Source organism: Camelus dromedarius, chromosome 9, assembly GCF_036321535.1.
Source record: "Camelus dromedarius isolate mCamDro1 chromosome 9, mCamDro1.pat, whole genome shotgun sequence".
Taxonomy (NCBI): Eukaryota; Metazoa; Chordata; class Mammalia; order Artiodactyla; family Camelidae; genus Camelus; species Camelus dromedarius.
The window spans coordinates 36221525-36240635 of NC_087444.1; the positions used below are offsets into that span (position 1 = coordinate 36221525).

The window sequence follows — 19111 nt, forward strand, 5'->3', positions numbered from 1 at the left end:
GAAAACAGAATTTAGCACACTGACATTTAGCTACAGCCCCAATCTGAACACTACAAGGCTGATTAAAAGCATGTGGCTCTCTCCCCACCTGTCCCTTGGTTACCCTGTGCCAGGCTTTGCCCCTCACCCACAACAAACTTCATTGTCCTTTCCCATGCCCAACCAGAGTCCAATGTGTGAGTCTGCATCTTCCCACGTGGACTGCACTTTCAGGAGGGTTTTACCCCCAAAATAGGACTCTAAAGTTAGAATTAAAGTGATCATGTCAAGATCAAAAGAGAAGACATCCAGTTGGGCAGCCAGGTTCTCGTGGCCTCCAGTGTACCACTAGTATGGGGGAAGCTGCAAGCCGTGAGCACACCCACCTGTGCATGCATCTTTGTACACACATGCTCAAACACACAGCCAGTGAGTGATGGGCAAAGAGAAGCTTACCCAGGACATTCCGAATAAAGAGTGGCCTCTGGGACTCTGGCAGATAAACACCTAGGAAGTACACAGGGACCCCTGAGAGGGCAATCCCGATGCCAATGAGAGAATTGATGGTATCACCGAAGAGGGGCACAATCACCAGAAACACGGAGCATATGCAGAACATGACAGGAAAAAACAGGCTCAGCTGAAAGGAAGGGAGATGAGCTATTAGGTAAACTGGGATGGGGGAACAGAATAGGGTATGGGAAAGAAGCTCCTTGAGATGGCCCACCCCCCAAGTTTTCCCAGAGCCACTGACCTTGAGAGGACGGGGCCGTTCGGGCTCCTTCCAGCGAAGGTAGAGCTGTCCAGCGACAGACAGGCCCACAAAGAACCAGTAGCTGAAGCTGAAGTAGTTGATGAGCAGGAAGACATCCTCCACAGTGAGGTAGATGAGTGTCATGGTGCACTAGAGGGGGAATGGTCGGGGAGGAGGAATCCTTATCACCACCAACAGGCCAGCCAGGAGACTCCACCATCCAGCAGTCAGCACCAGGTCTTTTGACCGCTGATTTAGCCGGATTACCTCCAGTTATTTTCAATGACCGTTTGGCATCAGATAGGTCCATTCTCCACATTAGCCTTCAAGGTGGCATCTCTCCCGCTTCTGTTGGGGGCCCTTCCTACATTCAATGCCCCCCCTTCTTTCTTCAAGCACTTCAGGAGCAAGCCAGACTCCTAACCCCTGATGGCAGACAGTGAGGCCCTCCTCACCGCAATGCACCAACCACAACATGAATCCCGCTGGGCCCTTGGGAGACTTATACTTTGGTCCCAACTACCTCGCACACTAATGGAGGAAATGCCTCCAGAACTATCTCCCATTCTGGGGCCTTAGAAATGCAGATTAGCAAAATGGATCCACATCCCTGGAGAAAAGTATGGTGGAATTTGCCCCCTGGAACAAAAGAATCCTAGAAGACAGAGATAAGGAGCAGAGTCCTAGGACAAGGTTAGATTTGCTTAAACTTCCAGAATATGGAGTTCCTTCTATCTTTTTACCCAGATTATCAACAAAGGATTTAAAACAAAAAGCCCATTCTGGAGGGAGAAAAGGAACCCTGCACTGAGAAGAAAAAAGTGGGGTGGAATGTGATTAATTTAAAAGACATCAGATCTCCCTTAATTTATAAATGCAGTGCTATCCCAATCAAAATATTGAGAGGATTTTTTGTTACTTTGACAAAATGATACCAAGTTCATAAACAAACAGGTGAGAATTGTCAGGGAGATTCCAGGGGGATGAGGGGAACTAAAAAAGTACCCTCAGACCCTCTTTAGCTTTCAAATATTCAGTATAAAGCTAAATAAGGAAGCTTGGTGCTGATGGAAGGATGAGTTGAGGTAATGATACATTCAAGGGGCAAATAACTGTATTTGGCACATAATGAAGCACCCTAAAAAATTAGCTATTTTTATATAATTGAAAATTAGAAAACCATGGAAAATGGACTATTCAATCAATAACATTGGTATAGCTGGCTAGCTATTTGAGAAAAAAATTAAGTGAATCCCTACCTTGCTCCATAAAATAAAATACAAATTCCAGATGAATTAAAAAAAATGGGGGGTGGGTGAAGTAATTAGGTTTGTTTAATTATTTATTCTTGGAGGTGCCAGGGATTGAATGCAAGACCTCCTGCATGCCCAGCATACACTCTGCCACTTGAGCTATGCCCTCCCCCTCCAGATGAATCCAAAATTTAAAATTAAGTAATGAAACCATTAAAGAACTAAATGACAAAAAGGAAGAAAGAACTGGTTTTTTTGTTTGTTTTTGTTTTTCCTTTTTCAGTTTTAAAATGAATTGTTTTTTAAATCTTGGAGTAAGGCCTTTCTCAGGGTCCCCATTAACCTTTACATATATAATGCCTCAGTACAAATGAGAAAATAGTGGTCCTTCTTCAGGACTCCCTCCATCTGTCAGAATACTTCATAATTTACTGATTTGTTGGAATAAAACACTTTAATGCCATCTACTAAATATAAATGCATGATGTTTATGATATGAATAGAGGCCCCTAGGGTAGCTGGTGAAATTAAAAAAAAAAAAAAAAAGGAGCTAGGAGAAGGAGGAAAAAAGCCACTGACAGAAAAGATAGATAAATCTTACAAATTCATTTTTATGTTCTTTTGTAGCATCTGCTTCTCTAATATGACTATGTTTTACTTTTACATTATAAAAAAAATTTTAAGAAAGAATTAGAAATACTGTGAGGCTTGGGAAGTATCCCAAGAAACAAGAATTCCTCCCCTGAAGCAGTTTTCTCATAAAATCAGCATGAGTACCACACAGATACATCCAATCCCCACACTCCCCAGCAGAGCTTACGTTGAACAATAAAGCAGGGATGGGTGTAAAACGCTCGATGTGGATCATGGACAGAAGGTCTGGGAGGTGGCCCTCACGGGAGCCCACAAAGAACAACCTGGAAGCACAAGAAATGTGTCAGGAGGATCCCTGTACTTAGCATGCAGCGATACTCCTCACTCAGACAAACTAGCCTCAGCTCCAGAAAAAAAGAGGGTCATCTCTCAGGAACATCCTACATTCTCTATGCATGACTAAGCCAACCTATTCCTGCTTTACCCACAGATATCTCCCCATTACCCAAGAATGCATGACCCCACTGTCCCACTCGCACCCCCAGCTCTCAGCTGTGCAACCCACCATCACCCAATGGATGTCTCACCCTGCCACCACCCACCAGGACCCCAATCCACTCCTCCAGGAGATTCCCACTCTGCCCCACAAATTTCCTTCTTAACATAATGGCTTTTTAAAGTGCAGCCAGACTTCTGATTGTGCCCTCCATACACACTCTCTGAGCTCCTGATAAACGAAAGGCCAGGTCAAGCCTGAGGTCAACGAGACAACCCAGGCTTCCTCTCTGCTCCCACAGAGCCCTCCTGACTGGGAAACAGCAGCGGAGAAATGAACCACCACCCAGGGTAGTCAGCCGCAACATGGAGCACACAGCACTCACCAGGCTTGGGGGTGGGCTGGGGGAACAAAAAGCTTCACAAGAGATGACCACATCTGGGCTGGGAAGAAGAGTAGGGTTTTCCAGATGAGTGCTAGGTGTGGAAACAGCATGAGCAAAGGCAAAAGAGGCTTGGAGGCATGAAAGAGGGTAGCTTCTTTGAAGGTTGGTGCTAGAATGCCTGTAGTCCCAGGCTAAGTTGTGTGAGGAGTGCTGGGAAGAACCTGCTTCTGAGGCCACACTGTGGCATCTGACAAACACTGAGAGGCAGCTGTGGCTCTGAACCAGATGTGACACAGAGACTTGGGCAACATCATGACTAAAGCAGGCAGAGGCTAGGGTATGAGGGAAGGCCAGACAAGGTCATCCATGACAACTGTCCCTAAGAAAAGAGACCTGAATGAGGGTGGATGCCCTGGCTAAGGAGAAAACAAATGACAGATCTGAAAACCTCATTTAAATCTAGTGATCTGTGTGCATGTGCACACTGAGCTGGGAGATACGGGTGGGCACCAAGGGAAAAATCGAGGTCAAGAGGCCAAGTAAGGAGGACTCATGGACCACAACATCACAATTGGAGACAAAGCACATTTGGGTTGTGTGTTAAGTTTGAGATACTTATGGGCCTTCCAGGTGGAGCCATAGGAGCTGATGGTATCATCTGGAAGGGTGTTATAGGGCAAGATGTTGGAGTTGGCTTACAAGGTTAATAACCTGTACTAGATAGAGAAGAAATATGGTAGAGGGGATGCTGCAAGAGGATAATGTGTAGGTGAGACAAGGTGTCTAGACAAAGCCAATGACAGTGGCATGGGTAATAGAGGAAAAGTGAAGAAGGTAACACGGGCAGAAATAATTGTGCATCATCTTGACATTACTGCAGTCTCCTCTATGTGCTCCGAGTCCCCCATCCCCGCCGCTATCCTGTCAATGCCAGAAGATACCTGAGGAAGGTTAGAAGGTACCTATTATCTATTTTGGGACAATAAGCAGAGCCAATTAGGATGTCTTGAGCCTCAACAAGGGTGAGGCTATGGGAAATATCATCTTTGGGTGGGGCAACTTGTGAAGAGCCACATGGGGTGCAACGCTGGCCACACCAGGCTGCAGTGACGGAAGATGACACCATATTCTTTTATAATGCCTTGATCTTTCTATTACTCTGGTTGCCCCAGGGAGGCCCCAAGTTCATGGACCAGGGTGTCAAAATTAGTAAGAAGAAAGAAGAGGACAAAACCATTTCTTTCATTAATTTGTCCTCCTATCTGTTCATGTGGCAAACATTTATTGAATGCCTATAATATCCCTGGCCCTGGGGACAGCAACATTTATAGGGTGTGTGGAAGAGAAATCAGGAAAGAAGCCTTCCTCTCAGATATCAGAGTGTCACAGAAGCCACTGAAATAGTTTCAGAAGGAGAAGTGGTAAACATCTCTTGCTTTGGGGGTACAGAAGGGTAAGGACTAAAAGCAGGAGGTCACTGGTACCCTTGATAAGAACACTTTTTTGGTAGTAGAAGCCTACCTATGTGTAGAAAAATGAATGACTATCAAAACGCAAACCATTCCCTTGAGCAGTATATCCAGTAAGGAAGAGGGGAGATGAGAAATGCTATTCTGTGACTTCTACAAGTGGAGATGAGAGAAGTTTGTGCAAAGCTGGTGCTAATTAAACGTCCACCAAAGAGAAGGGCCAAGTGATGAAGCAAAATGCTGAAGAAGAGAGGAAGTGCCAGAATCCTGGAACCAGGTAGCAGAATCAGCCTGAAAAGGTAGAAACTGGTCCTCTCTCTGAAACAACAGGAAGGGCAGTGATCTTACAGGTAAGCTTCTGTGCAGAGAAAAGAGCAGGAGCCTACCCGTCAGCATCAGTGTTTCCTGTGACATGAGGGGCAGAGTCATCCTGTCCCCAGTACCTGATACACAGCATGTGCTCAACAACTATTTATTATAGGAATGAACCCCGGGGCTGCAGCATAACCCACAAGGAGCCTCGAGTCTGGTCCCTGACAGGATCGCTACTTTAGGCTACTGCCTTCCTTCCCTCTGCATCTTACCATCCTGTCCTTACCTCAGATGCAAACATGAGCTACCAGCACACATGTTTGCACAAAGGCAAGCGCACACATGCACACATGCCTATGCACACATACACACCCTGCACGTCCAAAAGAGGGAGAAGGGAAAGAAGAGCTCCCATGGATTCACCTAGTGCCTCAGAGAGTTAAACACTTCAGTCTGTTATTGGTGAAGCAGAGACACAGTACCTTGATGAAGCAAAGATAGACGCGTTGAGGCCCCCAAAGCAGGACAGGGCAACAGCAATGGGAATGGTCCAGCTGAACATGCCAAATGTCCGGTCAGCAAATGTCTGGGGGCAGAGCACAGAGGGGCACTCAGCACTGGACAGGGTCTCCACAGCCTCCTGCATCTACACTCTCCGGACAAACGCAGTCACTGCTGAGCAGCCCACCCCTGGCTTAGACCCATCACTTCGCCCTGCAGAGCTGAGTGATGAGGTCGAGCCACTCAGTAACCCAAGATGACGAGCAAATTGGGATCCCAAGAGACTCACCACGGCCACAGCATCACTGCCAAGGACATCTGAAATGCTCAGCACTGTGTAATAGGCCACGTTGGTCAGGATGTAGATGAGAGTCACAATTGGCATAGAAATCCCAATGGCCAGGGGCAAATTTCTGTCAGGACAAGTGAGTTAGGACTACCTGGAACCCACCTCTCCTTGGGGGTTAAACTTCACTCAGGGACTTTTCTGACATTTAATAGTTCCTTGGCCTCTGGGTCTTTGAGGCTGACTCCTCTTCCCCACATGGCCTAAGGGAGGTATGCATCCCACACCCCTGGGATCTTTCTACTGAAAGAGAGAGAAAGAGAGAGAGAGAGAGAGACTTCTCTGTGAAGATGGCTCATAATCAATACTTGATCCTCGCCCCTGTGGGACCACTGGGTCCCACTGAAGGAGGAGCAGTGTCCTCTAGAACTGGAGGCCAGGCTGGGAACCAGGCTGCCCAGAATAAGCTTCTGGCTCCCCAGGCTTCAGTGTCAGCAACAGAGTGCAAGGGCTTAACAACTCTGGGGATCCTCCAGTATGAACACAAGGCCAAGGAGCTAGGGGCTTTCCCACCTTCACTCATTCCCATCTGAGCCCCTAATCCCTCAGAGCTGGAGAAGGGGGAGTAGGGAGAAGAAGGGATGAGAGACAAAGTGAGGACGGGAGAGACGAGGGCAAGAGTGCCCACTATCAGCAGGAGTTCCAGCCAAGTTGGGGAGTGAGAATATGATCCCACCTTTACCTTTCTGGATTTTTGATTTCTTCTGTTACAAAATTAAGGGTGTCCCAACCTGAGTAAGAGAAGAGGGCAGAGTAGAGGGCGAGAGAGAGGTCTCCCATGTCCCAGGAGGAACCCTCAAAGGCATCCTGAAAGTGCTCAGAGTGTCCTGTGGGGGCAAAGGCAGGAGGAGGTGCAGAGAGAAGAAAGAGGAAGAAGAAGGAGAGGGGAGATGGAAGGTATAAAGAGAAGGGAAAGGATAAGGAGGGTCCATGAGAAAGAGGAAGGGAAGGTGGGAAAAAAAAAAAAAAGGAGAAAGCAAGAGGGTCAAGAAAAGAAGGGAAAAGCAAGAGGACAGTGAGAAGGAAAAAAAAATTTTAATACCAAAAGAACACGTCACCAGCTCCCTGCACTTTACCACTCCACCCACTCCCTCTGGACAGTTCATATTCCTTTAGTAGAACTAGACAATCTCAGAAAAACAAAGGCATTCCTGGCTGGCTTCTGAAGTGATAACACCTTTTCCAAAGCCCCAGTGGATTTCCATTTCCTGCAAGTGACCTCACAGCAGGCCACAGCTCTTCCTCCTATTTTTAGAAAGAACCCTTTTCATATAAAGGAGTCATTTTTCATTAACAACTAGATCTTCCTGTGGAACTACCTCTCTTGGCCCAGACCACTACACAATTTGGTCAAATAAATTTTTCTGAGGGGGAGGTAATTAGGTTTCTTCATTGATTTCCGCTTGGAGGAGGTGCCAGGGATTGAACCCGGAACCTCTTGGGTGCTGGGCATGCACTGTACCACTTGAGCTATATACCCTTCCCCCTTGAAAAAAAAAGTTTTTATATATATATATTTTTTTTTGGTGAGGGAAGGTAATAAGATTTGTTTGTTTGTTTGCTTGTTTTTCTTTAATGAATGTACTGGGGATTGAACCCAGGACCTCATGCATGCTAAGCATGTGCTCTACCACTTGAGCTATACCCTCCCTGTCAAATAGGTTTTTCAGTCCCACCAAGAGAATTCTGTTGCATACTTGCAGTGGCTATGGTTATGTGGGGAAGGAAATCACAGGCTATGTAGGAAATGGGATCTTAACTCTCTAAGCCTGGGCCACCTCCACCCTTTGAGAGCCAGCCTAGATATCTGTCATTCTCCTTGGAGGCCTCCAGAGACCACGGACTTGAAAACCAAAGGAGCAGCACCCAGCTGTCCAGAAGACCTTCTAGACATAGTGGAGGTTTTAAACAAGACCCAGACTTCTAAGGAAGCCTGCTGTCATCCCCTGCAGAAAGCCTAGACTCATCCCTCAATGTGGCAAAAAAGACTGGGTATGCAGCAAAGACAAGGGAAAACAGACTCCAGGAACGTCCAGATGGCTGGCGGTGCTAACTTGGCACACTTGCACAAAGATGCTGGACCAGCTCCCTAAGAGTCACCCAGGCCACTTCTTTAAAAAATACCTTTTTCAATTCCAAACCAATTGGAGTTGATCCAGTAGGTATGAGATGGGAGTCTCAGGTCCCCAAGTGATTGCAAACACAGCAAAATCTAGAGACAGATGATCTAGAGAACTGGATTTTCTAATGATTGACATCCTTGAAAAAGACACCTCAGGACTTCTCTAAGGGGTCAGGAGAATCTTGAGAGACCAGTTACCCTCACTGCCAATCAGCTCAGATCTGGGAATGAAAAGCTCTCTAAAGCCAACATGCAGGAAAGTCAGCACCAACTTCCCCATACCTTAATATTTTGCTGAGAGCTGACTTTGGAAGGGAATGTTAAATAAGAGCAAGTCCAGATGAAAGGTAAAGGCTACAAAATAACCACTCATTTTCAGGCCCCATCTTCCCACCACACACCTCCCACCCCTCTCAAGGAGGCCAAGTCTTCCTACTCACTGCCTGGCAGTCACAGACCAAAAGCAGGAGGCAGAGCAGGGCTCACTCTATCCTCACCTATCACTTTTATGACTCAATTACAACCCAGGTTTCAAAAGATCCTAGGCCCTCAGCTGGCTTCTTGCAATGCTCTCCTCCTCCACGAAGGGAAAGCAGCTCTGAGAGGAGGATCTAACTCATGTCCAGTTGGCCAAGCCAGCCTAACCCAAGAACAGAGTTCTTGCTCCCACTGACACAATCTAGCCTGTACATAGACAGGGCTGAGCAGTCAAGCTAAGAGTCCCCACGTCCTCCTCAGGGAATCCAGGGGACTCCCAGAGTCACCCACCCTCCTTCCCACCTTGGGCCCTTCTTACCCTGGCACAGTTTAACAAGGCCCATGACAATGATGGCAATGAGCGCTAGGACCTTGGCGTAAGTGAACGTGTCCTGCACACGTGTGCCCCACTTGACATAGGCACAGTTCACAAATGTCAGCAGACCTAGGAAGAAAACCATAAAATCAGTGGCAGGCTTGAGCTGAGGGCACGGGGGCTCAACCTCTCTTTACAAAGCACATCATTTCTATCCTGTCTGCCTAGGGCAAAGGGCCAATGGACCAGGAGAACCAGGAGAACAGGCAAATGGGGGAACATTCCCCCATGTGTAGAGCTGAGAACTCCTATGAACTTCCCATCACAAGATACAAAGGCACACATTAACACATATTCTGACAGCCAGAACCATATTTGGAAATTGCCCCCAGGCCCAGCAATGGTGGACTTCACCCACTCTTCCCCACTCAGACTCCCAAGGTTGCAAACCATCTGAGGCACAGACCTCTCCAAGGCCACATTAGAGAGTGGGGACAAGAGAGGCCTATCAACAAATAAAGTGAATTTGAATGCAGGTGGCAGATAACTTAGGATTTAGATAACCAATGTTCTGCATGTAAGTGTGGGGGAAAAAAAGCCTGTCATGTGCCTGACAATTTCATATACATCCTCTCAATTAATTCTCACAACCCCAAAATAGACATTCCTATTTCCATTTTATAGATGAGGGAACTGAGGTTGAGAGAGGCTAATTACAATTCCCAAGCTCACAGGGACTCCACTGTTCTCTCCCCACTTGCCTTCCTATCCAAACCTCCCAACTCTCAGTGAGGTCCGTGAAGAAGTAGGCTCATTCAGGCGTTCCCTGGGCTTGTGTCAGCACCACTGGCTTTATGTCCAGCTCCTCATGTACCTCAGTGATGTATGGGCCCTGTGTTGAGGGTCCCACCACCTTACCCCCGCTAAACAGGGACTGCTCTGATCCATGGGGAGGACACAGTAACAGTATCAGAGGGGCTCCAGAGTGACACCTCTAAGTACTACTGCTAGCCTGCAAAAACAGCTTTCGCATGAACCTCACGTTACTGCAAAATCTTTTGGGCTCATTCTCCAGGCTACCTCTACCAACTCCTGCCCATTTTTCACTCTCCTTCAAGCAGACTTTCTCCTTACTGATGCCAGATATACATGTAAAAGAAATGTCCTCCCCTCCTCCTCCTACCATAGCCAACAGCAACCCCTTTGAAAGTCCAACTCAGCGCCCACTTCCTCTGTAAAAGCTTCCCCAAATACACCAGCCAGCCCCACACTGAGCTCTCTCTCCTTGAACCCTACAGTATTCCCATTTCACAGCACAGCTTAGTATCTTGGCTATGGTCATATGGACATCTGTCTCAGGAAGGTGTCTCCCTCAGGCATTTGGGTGATACTTCCCCAAGGAGATCACACATTCTTAGGGGAAACCAAAGCACACTGTTTTCTTAAGCTTACTGCCAAGCAAAAAGAGGAACTGAGGAACCCTGGTTGGAATCAAGATGGTGATGATTTTCACTTAACCTCCGATCCCCTAGAGCAAGGCAACTGTAAGAAAGTTGGACATTCCTCCACTCAAAGAGGAGAGCCTAGGGCCAGCCTGTGGATATAAACACAGAGATGCCTCCACATCACTTTAAGAGCTTTCACTCAGTACTCTGGCAAATGACACAGGTGCTTACTAGTCAGTCATAAGAGGGGGAGGTTGCGGGGGGGCGGCATACACAGTATTAATGACCAAGAGGGAAGGGAGAGGCCAGAGGAATGCACACTGCTGGCAGGTCTTCCCGGGGACCTGCCCTGCTAATCAAAGCTTGCTGTGTGGAGCTAATCCTAGATCAACTAACATGAGGATAACCTAGTTAATAACCACCACTAATCCACAGGCCCCTGTGCAGTACAGTAAGCATACTCTGAAGTACCTGCCAGGCCCCTTCTTGGGAATTGCTCCCCCTGCCCTCTTATGGCTGACAGAGCCAGACAACGGACCCAAGCTGAGCCAATCTGATGATGTCTCCCAAGAGTAAGGAGTCGGGAATCAAGAGACTGGACCTGTCTAACAACAGCAGAGTCAGAAGCTGCAGCAAGTCGAAGTCACACACAAGCCCCTGTAACAGAGGAACAAAAGCCACAAGAAAGCAGAGGAAGGAAGCAGAATGACAAAAAGAAGCAAAGTGAGAGCAGCCTGTGAAAAAAAGACTGATGCAGAAATACTCAGAAGACAGAGGCAGAGGATAGACAAGAGACAAAGACAAGGAGGCAGAGACAAAGGATAAAAAGAGAGAAAGATGGACATACACACAGAGAAAGAGGCTGTCTCACAGCATCCTGGCTGTGCTCAAGGTGCTTCTGGTTTCGTAGCACCAAGATGTCGCTGCAAGATAGGGCAGAGAAGCTGACACTTCTCAACCCACCGACAGGCACTCCCTCCTTTCGCTTCTGTTCCTCTCCCCTGCTTCTTCCTGCTACGAACTGCCCCATGGCTTGGTCCTCCGTGCACACAGTGGGAATCAATGACTTTGTGCTGAAGGAATGAATGAAGGCTGTGCCTCCTGGAAGTCCCTGCAGAGCCCCTTCTCAAAGACCAGCTGGAAGGATACAAAAGAGCCTGGGCACAGTGGTTGCTTCTGGGAAGGCAGGAAGGCGGGGTGGACTAAAGCTCTGAGAGGGAGGAGACTTTCTCCACTGTACACCCTTTTAAACTTTGACTCATTTACCATGCACATATACTTCTTTCTCAATAAAAATTAAAATACTTAATTTAAAACAATGTGCAGCCAGAGAGTAGGACCAGGAATAGACTAAGGTGAGGAAGGTGCCTAAGGGACAAAATTTAAGGAGGCTCTCACTGTCAGGGGACAACCTGGCAAACCTGAGAATGAGTGCATACTTAAATGCTGGCGCCAGGCACCTTGCTTGCTTCACCCTACTCTCAGCCCTGCCAGAGAACAGAGAGCTTCCGGAACAGTCTACCAAGCAGAAGCCAAGTCCCTCGAATGTTTTCGTGATTCTAATTAAGAAACAAAATTTCACCATTTGATCCCCACCCCTCCAGGCCTCCCAGAACTCCCATCCTCACCTAGCACCAAAGACTATCAGCTCAAACACAAGACAACCAGGCTGAGCTTGGAGGCCAGGAGCTCAGGTTCAACTAACACAATTAAAACCTCTGAGCCTTCCCTCTTCCCTTAATCTCATTTCCTTGCTGGAAAACCTGCAACAATGAATGTGGGACCCATGTGAGGGTCTTCCAGGCTCTCTAGGGGCTTGTTGCTGACAAATACTCAAATAGCACATCCAGACCTAACCACAAAGCAGAAACAAATCCCCAAAGTTTCTCTGTGGCAAAGATGGCTACATATCTTCTAATATCTGTTCTTCCATCTTTCCTTAGTAATAAAAATTTTAGCTGGAGTCAGCTGCCCAAAGTCGACATTTCTTGCAGACAGACATGGCCAAGCAACTAAGTTCTTACCCCAGAAATGTAAGCAAAGTTTCACATAAATAAGACCTTAAAGGAGTATCTTTGAAGGGTGGGATGGGCCTTTCTTTGTCCTTGCCGTCAGCTGCAATGCAGACATGACAACTAGAGCTTGAGGAGCCATCCTGGCCCAGCAGCCAGGAGTCAAATGCTGAGGACAGCGGAGCAGTAAAACAGAAGGAAGGAACCTGGCTCCCTGAAGGATTATGAAGTCATCCTACCAGCCCCATACTGCCTACTTTTAACATGTGAGAAAAATAGACTGCAGTATGTTTGAGCCACGCTGCTTTCAGTTTTCAGTTGTTTGAAACCCAAACTAATACGGAATAATACATGTGCCCTCAGACAGAACTGCGCCTCTCATACCCTCTTTCTGATGAGGAGATGGTCTGGCAACCTGAAGTCGTAGTCCCAGTTATGCAGGGAGTCACAGCTTCCTCTTCTACAAGCAACAGCGAGAAGGAACCTTCCAATTCCTCCCACAAGCAGGCTGGGTATTACTAAGGGGCATTCAAGTACAAGGGAATGCAATCCTTAAGAACAACAAAGTGGGAAAATAAAAAGAAGGGGGAGAAACATCTACAAGCCTCTTAGGAGAAAACTGTTCTACAACAGTCCAGGAGAGGTAAACCCTTCCAAATGGAGATTCCAGAATCAGGAGACACCTCTTGGGATGTGTATGAACACATAATGTACATGTCTTTTTTAAAAGCCTCCTTGTTTTTCATTACACAAATATATACATTTAGTCTCATTATCAAAACATTCAAACTATATATAGGGTTAGAGTCCAGGGTCTTTGAGCAACTGTGGTCCAGACCAGTCCTCCTTAGACCTGTCACTGTCAGAACATGAAAGCCGTCTATTCATAGCAACAACTAACCAAAATAGGGGAGAAAATCCTTCCTACTCAGAATCCTGCCCAGGCATGAGTCCCAGGCAGTAAGAAGCAACAGGAAGCTATTCAGGCATCACGCAGTGTTTCTTCACTCCAGCCTCACCCTTGACAGTCTCCCTCCCCTCCCCCTGCCCTTCCTCCTACTCCCTGTCAGCATTACCAAACAAACCCTCAGGGACAATATTTCAGCTGTGAGCAGACCTCTGTTTTGATGCCACTGTGTCAGTGCTGACCTGACTTCCATGTCAAGTTTGAGGTTATGTAACAGACAGGTTTCCGCAAAGATAAATGGACCGCCAAGAGCTAAGCCAGAAAAACACACACTTCTACAGGCAAATTAAGTACTCTTTCTCACTCTGGGCCAGAGAAGGGTCCCATGGCCTCAAGAAGTGCCATTTTCCCCTATAGTCCCTTAAGAGCCCCTAAGCATACTGGGTTCAGTGGGCAGCCTGAGGCCCCACCCACCACAGAAGAGTCCAAGATCCCAGAATACAAATGAGCAGAATGCACCTTCAGGGCAGTTTCTCAGCCTCAGCACTACTGACACGTTGGGCCAGATGAGTCTGCTGCGCAGGGCTGGCCTGGGCACCACAGGATGTTCAGCAGCACCTCTGACCTCCACCTGCTAGATTCCAGTAGCACTCCTTCCTAGCAGTTGTGACAACCAAAAACTTCTCCAGACCTTGCCAAATGTCTCCTGGGAGGCAAACTCACCTCCAGTTGAGAAGCACTGTTCTGACATAATGAGTAGCTAACACAGCCTGAAATCCAAAAAAAAAAAAAAACCAACTGCTTAGATCCATCTCCCTGCTAGTATAACCTGAGACTGGGGTGGCAGGCTGCTGGCAGCCAGGATCTGGAAGAGCAAGGCCTTCACAGTCCAAGAAGGTAATATAAATTAGCAAAGACAAGAATGTCTGGATATAAAACAAGAGGGAGTCAGAGACTGGGGTGAACAGGAAAATATATGCTCCATTTAAAGGAGCTACCACTACTCAAATGTAGCTGATTGTGTCAGGCCAGCATATGGGTTCAAGTTTGCCAGAACTTCAGGTTTTTCAAGAAAAGGGCAAGTCCTGACTTTCAAATTTTGGCAAGTAATTAAAAATTATTTAGAACACTGTGCAGGCCCAACAAATATATCTGTGGGCCAAGTCGGGCCCGTGGGCCACCGGCTTGCAGCTCTGCCCTAGAGTTAGTTATACGGAGACTGCCTGGGCCCTTTCTTCTAGGATGGAACTTTAATTGCTTAGCCTGGCATGGCTATAACTTCTTTCGGCAGTCTCCCAGCTAACAACCTGAACCTCTCTCATGTCTCAGTTTCAAGACTAACTTAATTATCTTATCCTACCCAAGCCTCACCCTGGATTCAGTGCAGATCTTTGTTTTTTCCCTAATTATGACCTAATCGGTTTCTTCCAATTTATGTCTTTTGAGCCCAGGCTGCTCTCAGTGCCACCTGTCCAAGGAAACTCCCTCCCACACACTCCAGCTCTGTTGGATGACACATCTAATTCTATACCATAATTTCCAAGAAGAGAAGTAAAGTGAACCCTAAACCTAGTCTGTTGGGATGCACAGGTTTTTTGGCTTAAGTCCACCTCTGACAAGCTCCCACCCTCAGGCCTGCCTTATGGAACAGCCTTGGTTTCAGAGACAGGGGGTTTGCAGGATTTCAAATACTGAGTCATCTGGGTAAAAGTACATTTCAATGAAAGAAGTTATGAGATACCATGACTTTGCATTTCTAAGAGGTGAGGTCTCTCCTCCAATCAAAAGATCAGTTCCTGGTGTGGGAATAGGCTTCCTAAGCACAAAAAACAATGGGAAAAATCATAAAGGAAAAAAGATTTAACTAATAAAAATATTCATATGAAAAATTATGAACAGAGGTGCCATTTGACTTGGTTATTCTTGGAATTCATCCTAAGTCCATCCTGAGACCAGTGCACAGGCACTCTCAGGTGCTCAGATAAGAATGCAAACTCACAAAACCTTCTAGAAAGCAACTGGGTAAGATGAAGAAATTTACAACAATTTAATTGTTTAGACACAAGGATTTCTCTTGTATAATTCTATCCTAGTAAAATATGAAGAAATTCTGAAAACAATTTATACGCAAAGATTTCCACAGCAGCATTATTTTCAATAATAATATTACAGGGCACTTAATATGCCAGGCAGAGAGCAGTACTATACATGTATTGACTCATTTATTCCCTACAACAATGTACCTTTCCAGACAGGTACAATCAACAGTTCCATTTTACAAATGAGAAAACTAAGCAACAGTTAAGTAACTCCTCCAAGGTCAACAGCTACTCAGTGGTAAAGCTGAAGTCAAATCCAGTTCTGCATGGGAACCTATGATCTTAACCACTACGTTACACTGCCTGGAAACTGCTTATGTGTCCCAAACGATGTTTTCTAAGAATATCTGATGAAAGGGATTAAACATTAAAAAAATTTAAATGCAGTATACAAACCACAAAGAGTATGATCTCAAGGGTAATTTTTTGCTGTTGTTATTTTTCAAGGGTACTTTTTTTAAATGATGGACAAGCACAGAAGAAAAATACTATTAGGTATTTTGCACAAATAGTAATAACATTTGTGTGAGAGGTAAAAATCATGGGTGATTTTAACTTTTTTTTTTTTGCATTGTTCAAATCGTACAGTCTATGCATTACCTTTTAATTACAAAAAAGACATATATACTTCTTTTTAAAATGTTTCTTTTGAAGAACATTTCACAAAAAGGGGGAAAAATCCATGATAAACTAAGTTAAAAAGCAGAATATAAAGTTATGTGCAAAGTATGATTCCAATTCTGCAACAGAAATGAAGACATGACTAAACTACTAAAAGTACTCATCTCTTGGTGGTAGATTACAGGTGATTTGAGTCTAATTTTCTCTTTAATGATTGTATTTTATAATCAGAAAATTATCCCCTTTTTCGGAGAGCTCAATCAGGCCACAGCCCCCCAGGAGAAACCCTATCAGATACACAGCTGAGGACTTTCCTCCTCCCAGGGGTATCTGTGGAGCAATTCCATTTAACATCTGTCTTTAATAAATTCCTCAAAGTCAGGAGGGACAGCGTATTATACAATTCTTTATTGTTAACTCCAAGGTACTCTCAGTCTATTTTTAACACTATGGATAAACTGCACATACTGCCAGAGCTTTTGCAAGCAAGATATGGAAAGAACAGAGCATAACTAAGAGTCTCTGGCAGTACACTGCTAAGGAACACAGGGAATTCTGGGCCACTTCTCAGTCAAAACACTAGCTTTACTAGACTAAGTTCACAATAATCTTCTCTCCTTTTCAGTGATTTCACACAGAATTTCTCTTTACTCCCTCATAAGAGGAAAAGGAAAATAAAGAGAGATCCACTGGGATCTTTCAGCTTCTGTCCTCAGAAACCCAAATACGGGGTAGAAGCCACCTTCCTCATTGGCTGCAGACCGAGCTTGTTTACAAAGTCACTGAAAAGAAATTTGAAACACCAATGGGAAAAAGCCACTTTGGTGTGGTGCCTGCTGCTCAGAACAGGCTGCAGAGAGTGGCAGTGGCAGGAAAGAGTCGTCCTGTGGGCCCTAGGGACATAGTATCTTGGGACCGCCAGTCTAGAGAAGTCCATTTCCTCACTGATGGCTTTAAAATTGTTTAAGATTAAAACCTGAGAAGCAAATTTATTTTTTTTTTTTGAGCAGCAGAATAAAGACCTCAGCACTGCTGTTTTTTTCTGGGTTAAGTTACAACGAGCAATGTTGACTCCAATTTTAGTATATGTGCTGCCAAAGCGAGCACGAGCAATGTTGACTCCAATCAAAACACCTGACAAGACAAATGTAAGACATGCACCAACCTGTCACACAGATTGGGGAACAGAGGGACAGCCAAGAGTGGAAGGAATGTGAGGCACCAAAAGCCACAAACAGATTCAAACTTCCCCCTCAGGATCTTTCAGGATCAAATGACTTCGGTGAAACTACTTCTTCAAAGGTTAAAATGCCTCTCTTTCTCACAAAAGAGCAAAATATGCTGTTCAAATATAAAATATCATTGGCATTATTAAAGGAACCCACACCCCACACATAATCCCCCAGACTTACATATGCAGGCTGCAGCGAGGAGACGGCAGGCCAGGTACGGGGGCTCACAGGTGGGAAAGGAGGGCTGGATGATGTAGTTAGCGAAGGTGATGGCGATGATGGCCTGACTGGTGGGCTCAACAATTAGCAGGGAGGCCCAGAGGCGGATAAAGGCAATGAAGCCCCCAAAGGCCTCTAGAATATAAGCATAGCTGGCCCCTGACTTGGTGATGGTGGTCCCCAGTTCTGCATAGCAAAGGGCACCCACGACGGAGAAAAACCCACCAATGGCCCATATGACCAGCGACAACCCATAGGAGGCAGTGTATACCAGCACACCCTTGGGTGAGACAAAGATTCCTGAGCCGATCATGTTGCCCACCACCAGGCTGACGCCATTCAGCAGAGAGATCTCCTTCTTCAGCTGCATAGTTTCTGTGGACTGTTGAGGTAGCGTGCTGACATCCTCTTCTGCCCTGGGCTGGCTGGCCTCAGGAATGAGATGGTAAATGGGTGTGGGGCTCTCCAGTTCCCTGGTTTCCATGGCAAATGGTTCCTTCACACCTGTGTTTACTATGGCCTGCAAAGAACAGAAGTGTGTCAGTCTAGGGTAGGAGCTTGTAAGGCTCTAGTTTAGACCCGCAAGGCAGGCAGGTTTCCCTGTCCTCTTCTTTTGTAGGGACAGCATGACTCATACACAGATCGAAGTACATACAATGAGCCTGTCTCAGTTCCCACCGCAGGATACAAAGAAATGGAGGCAGGCTGACCTCCACTACTCCCCGAGAGACACCATGAGGGATCAGGCACAATGTGAGGGTGACTTACAACAAGAGACACCTGGCTTGATGCCCAGGTTAGGCTGGCATTTGGTTTATCTATAGCATGGATCCTCCCCGAGGTGTAGGTTATCCTCTGTTCTTACCAACTTAAAACCTGCAAACCTGCCCTGTAGAGAAGACAAGGATCCCAGTACCAGGTTCACAGCTCTAGCCAGTCTGATAGGCCTCTCACTGTCCACACCCACCCACCTCCACCCAAACATAAACAGGGACTTCTACAGTCACATAGGGAGAAGTCTGTAGCTACTCTCAGGCCAGCAAAGAACATAGCAGGTGGTGAGAAGGGCTAGGAAGATGCTAAAACAAGGGTATATCACTGTTGCAGAGACTGGACCAAGGAGAGAACCTTCGTGAAAATACACATCAGTGTCTCACTGTGTCCACACCACCACCTTACTTCCTACATTGCTGCTTGCCTATTCAATGCCTTTCTTTTTCCAAAGTGCCCAGAAGAGAGGAATAACATAAGAAGATTAGGTGGAGAAAGAACATCCAGCAGGCACTCTAAGGTGGGACTCATCTGCTATTGGCTTATTTGCTTCCCTCCTCAGCATGCCCCTTTGCACCTGGGGCTGCAAAGAGACTCCCCCCAAAACAGGACTCTTGACACCCAATCAAAGCTACAAGGCTTCTCTTATCCACAGGTCTGGCATTGAAAGGCATCCTGTTAGGAGATAGAACACGCAAGCGTGCTCACATAACACACACACACACACACACACACACACACACACACACACACACACACACACACACACACACACACACACACACACACACACACACACAC

The 19111-nt window shown here is 46.2% G+C and overlaps 1 protein-coding gene across 4 annotated transcripts in view; it reads right to left on the reverse strand.

Moving 5' to 3' along the window:
* Positions 1-19111, reverse strand: part of SLC7A6 (solute carrier family 7 member 6) — a 29186-nt gene that overhangs the window by 1872 nt on the left and 8203 nt on the right. For 3 of the 4 annotated variants that reach the window (XM_031458208.2, XM_064489031.1, XM_064489032.1), the window contains 8 exons: positions 17501-18059; positions 9008-9133; positions 6772-6916; positions 6033-6156; positions 5725-5828; positions 2807-2903; positions 734-883; positions 436-619 (listed from right to left, as the gene is read on the reverse strand). In XM_031458208.2, the coding sequence (XP_031314068.1) occupies positions 436-619; positions 734-883; positions 2807-2903; positions 5725-5828; positions 6033-6156; positions 6772-6916; positions 9008-9133; positions 17501-18023 (1453 nt within the window). In that variant the 5' untranslated portion in view covers positions 18024-18059. The remainder of the gene's footprint in view (positions 1-435; positions 620-733; positions 884-2806; positions 2904-5724; positions 5829-6032; positions 6157-6771; positions 6917-9007; positions 9134-17500; positions 18060-19111) is intronic. The other variant, XM_031458210.2, reaches the window with a different exon arrangement.